The sequence below is a fragment of the Gadus morhua genome, chromosome 15, assembly GCF_902167405.1.
Source record: "Gadus morhua chromosome 15, gadMor3.0, whole genome shotgun sequence".
NCBI lineage: Eukaryota > Metazoa > Chordata > Actinopteri > Gadiformes > Gadidae > Gadus > Gadus morhua.
In genome coordinates this window covers 6,319,046-6,325,919 of record NC_044062.1, presented here as the reverse complement: position 1 = coordinate 6,325,919, position 6,874 = coordinate 6,319,046, and the positions used below count along the sequence as shown (strand labels likewise).

At 49.7% G+C, this 6,874-nt stretch overlaps 1 protein-coding gene across 1 annotated transcript; it reads left to right on the top strand.

The window, feature by feature from the left end:
• Nucleotides 1-675: 675 nt before the first annotated feature.
• ism1 (isthmin 1) lies at nucleotides 676-3,720 on the top strand (the record flags this gene model as incomplete). The annotated part of the gene is given in 3 exon segments (XM_030379837.1): nucleotides 676-819; nucleotides 965-1,054; nucleotides 2,175-3,720. Coding segments are annotated over 3 exon segments (624 nt in total). The 3' UTR covers nucleotides 2,693-3,720.
• Between the last annotated feature and the right edge of the window lie 3,154 nt (nucleotides 3,721-6,874).

Genomic DNA, 6,874 nt, shown 5'->3' with positions numbered 1-6,874 from the left:
TCTCTCGTTCTGTCTCCCTCTCTCCTTCAGTCCCTCTCTGTCTCATTTTCTTTCTCTCTCTTTATCATTCTCTCTGATTCTCTCTCTAATTTTCCTACTCTTATTCTCCCTTCCTCATTCACTCCCTCATCCATGCTCTCTTTCATTCTCTCCCTTTCTTACTCTCTTGCTAGAAATTACATTTTATGAAAACATGAAAGATCTGGAATCCATTTGCTCCCCTTCAAAAATATATTTTGAATGGAATAGGATAATATGAATATCTTGTACAAGCTTAATAAGCTAGAAGAGAGCTAAAAGTTCAAATCTTCGCTGCGTTCCCCTCTCTCACTCTCTTTCGCTCCGTCTCTTCTCTCTGTCTGGCTCTCCGTCTCTCTCTCTCTCTCTCTCTCTCTCTCTCTCTCTCTCTCTCTCTCTCTCTCTCTCGCTCTCCCCCACTCTCTCTCTCTGTCTCGCACTCTCTCTCGCTCTCTCTCTCACTCTCTCTCTCTCTCTCACTCTCTCTCACTCTCTATCGCACTCTCTCGCACATTCTCTATCTCTCTCTCTATCTCTCATCCCAACACAAGTCCATAATGTATTCTATATGAATAACCTCACATTCATGGATTAAAATCCACATAAATAATAATAATAATACTAATAACCCAACTGTAAACCTCTCTCTCCCGTCAGACTACCTGGACGGCGATGGCGACTGGAGCAGCTGGGCAGCGTGCAGCGTGAGCTGTGGCCACGGCAACCAGAAGAGGACACGCTCCTGCGGCTACGCCTGCACCGCCACCGAGTCCCGCACCTGCGACATGCCCAACTGCCCCGGTACGGAAGACACGCCCCGGGACCCCGCGGAGCGGGTTTCCCCCTCGCCGCCGTCGCGTTCTCCTAACAGGAGCTGATGGTTCTGTTTTGGTTTGGTTTTCGTTTAGCGCTCATGTGTGCGTGCGTCTTGCATTTCCTCCGACAGGCATCGAAGACGCCTTCAAGACGGCCACCACTGAGGTGAGCCTGCTGGCTGGAACGGACGAGTTCAACGCCACAGAGCTCTTCGGCGTCGGTGAGGATGCTTATGTCTCTCGCTCTCGCTCTCTCTCTCTCTCTCCCTGTCCCTCTCTCTCTCGCTCTTTCTCTAGCTATCTAGCTTTCTAGCTCGCTCTCTTTCTCCCTCTCTTTCTCTCCGTCTCTCTCTCTCTCTCCCTCCCTCTCTCACTCCCCCTCTCTCTTTCTGTCACTCTCACTCTCCATCTCTCTCTCTCACTCTCCCTCTCTCTCTCTCTCTGTTTCTTTTTCTCTGACTCTCTCTCTCTCTCTCTGACTCTCTCCCTCTCTCTCTCTCTCTCCCTCTCCCTCCCTCCCTCTCTCTCTCTCTGCTGGATTCATTTAACATCACGGTCCAAACACACACACACACACACACACACACACACACACACACACACACACACACACACACACACACACACACACTGTCACCCAGATGGTCCTGCGGATCCTGTCAGTTAATCCATCTGCGTATGGTTCAGCTCTCCCTTAAAGTAAACCACTAATACCAGGACTGTGGCACATTACTGCGCCGGGGTTGACATGTGTAGAGCACCGGTTGAAAAGGCCTCGTGCTCCTCTTTCATTTCCCCTGGTCTAGATGAAGAGCAGAGCGTGTCAGAGAGCATGAGGACGGCAGCTAGGACGCTAAGCGTGTCAGCCAAACGTCTGCAGTCAGACGCTATGGTTCACTACCCCTCTCTTAACAACACACGTCCCTGTCTTGTCCTGTCTATGAAGGCATAAATACTCCATATCAAATATAGATTTATTTAAAAGGAACACGGTCTAGGTCGCATGCCCGTTTTCTTCTGACGGGCTGGGGTATATGTGTGATGGGGTGAGTGGGTTGGGGTATGTATTTACGATTTAGAAGACGATGTTAACATCTGTACCTGATCCTCCCTCCACCCTTCAAACTCCTCCCCCCCCTCCAATCTGTCTTCCTCCACCCAATCTCCTCCCTCCTCCATCCTCCAACCTCCTATCTCCACCCTTCTCCCTCCACCCTTCTCCCTCCTCCCCCTATCTTCCATCCTCCCCCCCTCAAACCTCCACCCTCCGCCCTCCCCCCTCCTCCTCCACCCTCCACCCCGCCCTCCGCTCCTTCCTCCTCCTCCCTTTCCCTCCCTCAGACACGGACAGCTGCGAGCGCTGGATGAACTGCCGCAGCGACTTCCTGAAGAAGTACATGGCCAAGGTGGCGGAGGACCTGCCCAGCTGCCCCTGCTCCTACCCCACCGAGGTGGCCTACAGCACCGCCGACGTGCACGACGGCGTCACGCACCGCCGCTTCCGCTGGAAGGACGCCAGCGGGCCCAAGGAGAGGCTGGAGATCTACAAGCCCACGGCGCGCTACTGCATCCGCTCGCTGCTCACGCTCGAGTCCACCACGCTGGCCGCCCAGCACTGTTGCTACGACGACGCCATGAAGCTGGTGACCCGCGGCAAGGGGGCGGGCGCGCCCAACCTCATCAGCACCGAGTTCTCGGCCGACCTGCACCACAAGGTGGACGTGCTGCCGTGGATCCTCTGCAAGGGCGACTGGAGCCGCTACAACCAGGCCCGGCCCCCCAACAACGGGCAGAAGTGCCCGGAGAACCCCCAGGACGAGGACTACTACAGACAGTTTGAGGAGGCCACGGAGTTCTAGCCGACGCCCGTGCCCCGCCCCCATGCCCCAAGCCCCGCCCCCCCCCATCCATCCCCCATCAACAGTTCAGACATTCGTCGACATCGCTGATCTTTAATATGGGGCCGCACCCACACAAGTGTCAGTGGTGTCTTTGGTTTTATTTTAAGCAGCACAGGGGACCCCTGGTGACCCCCTGGGGACCTCTGGTGACCTCTGGTGACCCCTGGTGACCCCTGGCGACCCCTTGGGACGGCAGAGCTCCGTGGTCCCTACAGCAGCCTTCATGGCCACAAAGACCTTGTCTTCAACCATAGCAAACGCTAAATACCGTTTTTTTTAATAAGAATATGTACAACAAAGATTTTTAAAAAGAAAAACAACCAAACACATTATGTTGCCAATTTTATATCTTGATGTATCGGTCACAAAGGGAACATTTATATCGATTTAAAGGGAAAATATCTGTCGTAGTTTTTGTTTGTCTTATCGGTTTGACCTTTTAAAGAAAGTGTGGCACGGAAAGGAGAATCCACGAGTAATAAATTCTGACCAATGAAGTTTGACAACAGATACGGTGTGGCGCCTGAGAGGCCAAGGAATGTGGACGGGGATGGAGAGGAAAGATCGTGTCCCGGCTGAGCCAGTGGCCGTCGGGCTCATTATTTTATTCAGGTTCTCATGGCCGCTTGTGTGTTCATTTTTTAGCATGCACGTGTTTATTTTTTACAAATAGTTTACGACCATGTACCTGGCCGTCTGACTCAGGTCAGTCTCTTCAATGTAAAAAAAACACACAAAAAATCCTGCGTTATTTTTGTAAAGTATTTATTTAAGATGTAGCTGTGGCCTAGTTCAGTTTGTCTTTCTTGTCTGTTGTCCTTGAGATATCTGTGTTAGCCCAGAAGTTTGCCAGCGATGATTGAATTATTATTTTAAGTTAGGAATGAACCTCCTTAGACAGATGTGTGAATACAGATGTGCAGAGAGATTTTTTTAGATCTACATGTAAAAAAAAACAATAAAGACAAATACAGGGAATGCGTGACGAAACCTTTTTCCTTCAATTCAAGTGTCTTCTCTAAATCGTGTTGTCCGGCCCTCGCTTCGAAATTAACGCAGGCTTCATGTGGCTCCTCTCTCTTGGGGCTATTTAACGTTTACGAGAACGGGTCGGTTTATTGTTGTTACTCGATCATCTTGGATGGACTTTAGTACAAATTGCTACTAAACCCTAAAACCTCCTCGCCACGCATCCTAATCAGATGCATAAGAGTCCTATTAGTCCCCGTGGTGGGGGTGGAAATCACTCATGACGGCACTGTAATACATAACCTCACCGGGGCAATGGGGGGGGGGGGCTCTTCTCCTGAATGCAACTCGGATTCTTTCGTCTTTGGCATGTATCCTCGCATTCCTATGTAATGTCTCGGTGTGTACTCACGTATACACAGACAGGCATACGGATGTGGACAAGCACGTACGCATACACACACACTAACACAAAAACACACAAACACACGCACTGCTGGGGCGCTGCCGTGCCGTCGCTGGGCGCGCTCCCTCTCTGACCGTACTCGCTCCGCTCAGGGCTCTGGTCGTTGTGACAGAGAAATCCATTCATTGTGTCCTCATTCCTGCCTGCTCTGTCTCTGTGTGTGTGTGTGTGTGTGTGTGTGTGTGTGTGTGTGTGTGTGTGTGTGTGTGTGTGTGTGTGTGTGTGTGTGTGTGTGTGTGTGTGTGTGTGTGTGTCTGTGTGTGTGTGTGTGTGTGTTTGTGTGTCCGTATGTGTGTGTATCTGTGTGTGTGTGTCTGTGTGTCTGTGAGTGTGTGTCTGTGTGCTTGTCTGTGTGAGTGTCTTTCAATGTGTGTGTGTGTGTTTGTCTCACTGTGCGTATGTGTGTGTGTGTGTCTGTGTGTGGGTGCATGCGTCTGTGTGTGTGTGTCTGTATGTGTGTGTGTGTATCTATGTATGTGTATCTGTGTCTTTGTGTGTGTGTGCGTGTGTGTGTGTGTGTGTGTATCTATGTGTGTGTGTGTGTGTGTGTGTGTGTGTGTGTGTGTGTGTGTGTGTGTGTGTGTGTGTGTGAGAGTGTGCGTGTGTGTGTGTCTGTGTGCGTGTGTGTCTGTGTGTCTGTGTGTGTGTGTGTGTGTGTGTGTGTGTGTCTTTGTGTGTGTGTGTGTGTGTGTGTGTATTTGTGTGTGCGTGTGTGTGTGTATCTATGTGTGTGTGTGTGTGTCTGTGTGTGTGTGTGTGTGTGTGTGTGTGTGTGTGTGTGAGAGTGTGCGTGTGTGTGTATCTGTGTGTGTGTGTGTGTGTGTGTGTGTGTGTGTGTGTGTGTGTGTGTGTGTGTGTGTGTGTGTGTGTGAGAGTGTGTGTCTGTGTGTGTGTGTGTCTTTGTGTGTGTGTGTGTGTGTGTGTGTGTGTGTGTGTGTGAGAGAGTGTGTGTCTGTGTGTGTGTGTGGCAGGCTGCCCTTCTTCTTGTTAAAGCGTACAGCAGGCCTCAACACGCTCCAACAGCCCCCGCGGCAGCAGCTCTCGCTGCTACTATTATCCCGCGCGCTTCATTATTTTCATACCGAGCGATCTACACAACAAGGCCCTCACTGTGGTGTGTGTGTGTGTGTGTGTGTGTGTGTGTGTGTGTGTGTGTGTGTGTGTGTGTGTGTGTGTGTGTGTGTGTGTGTGTGTGTGTGTGTGTGTGTGTGTCGGGCGCTGTACCCCAACAAGAGATGACACCCAGAGGAAGAGCTGACACCCCAAGACCTGCACCCCAAGGAGAGCTGACACCCCTTGAAGAGCTGACACCCGAACAAAACCTGACACCCCAAGACCTGACACTCCAAGAAGAGCTGACACCCAAAAAAGAGCTGACAACCAAAGAAGACCTGACACCCCTAGAAGAGCTGGTTGACACCCCAAGAAGACCTGACACTAAGAAGAAGACCTGACACCCAAAGAAGAGCTATCACCCCAACAAGAGCTGACACCCCAAGAAGAGCTGACACCCCAAGACCTGACACCCCAAGAAGACCTGACACTAAGAAGAAGACCTGACACCCAAAGAAGAGCTATCACCCCAACAAGACCTGACACCCCAAGACCTGACACCCCAAGAAGAGCTGACACCCCAAGAAGAGCTGACACCCCAAGAAGAGCTGACACCCCAACAAGACCTGACACCCCAAGAAGAGCTGAAACCCCAAGACCTGACACCCCAAGAAGAGCTGACACCCCAACAAGACCTGGCACCCCAAGAAGAGCTGACACCCCAACAAGACCTGACACCCCAAGAAGAGCTGACACCCCAAGAAGAACTGACACCCCAACAAGACCTGAAACCCCAAGAAGAGCTGACACCCCAAGAAGAACTGACACCCCAACAAGACCTGACACCCCAAGAAGAGCTGACACCCCAAGACCTGCATACCAAGAAGACCTGAGGCACCCCAAGAAAGCTGACACCCCTAGAAGAGCTGATACCTAAAGAAGTGCTGGTTGAAACCCCAACAAGACCTGACACCCCAAGAAGATATGACCTGCACCCCAATAAGACCTGCATATATATACATATACATATATATATATATATATATATATATATATATATATATATATGTGTATATATATATATATGTATTCTCAAACACACAGTGCAGTGTCATCAGTGCGTGTTGTGTTTTTGTATATAAATATATGTATATATATATATAGATATAGGCTAAATATAAACAAACATCAAATGCAGCTATTGATTCAAGATTCAAGAACTTTATTCGGTCACATACACACAAACAAGATGTGACCTGGAGTGAAATAGAAACGACCACGTTTCCTTGACAACGCAGAAACAGACATAACTCAAAGTGGATAACCGCATAAGAATATTTTCAGCTGATAAAAAGCCAATTACTGAGATGAGAGACGAATATGTAATCAGTGTTGGTTACTGTTTTAAATAACGCTCGTTGTTGCTCTCAGTAGAATAATCACCTCTGTCGTACTTCAGTTTCCAATAAAGCTTCACCTCGCCATGGCTTATTACTGACACATTATACATATATATCGATAGCACAGTTCGCGATGTCTGGTTGATTAGCCCGCGTAATTATAATACCATCTGCTGAAATGGGATCTTGTTTTTCTCCTAAAGCTGTTGTCAAGCTTGCATGATGGTCTACATCCCTCTCTCTCTCTCTCTC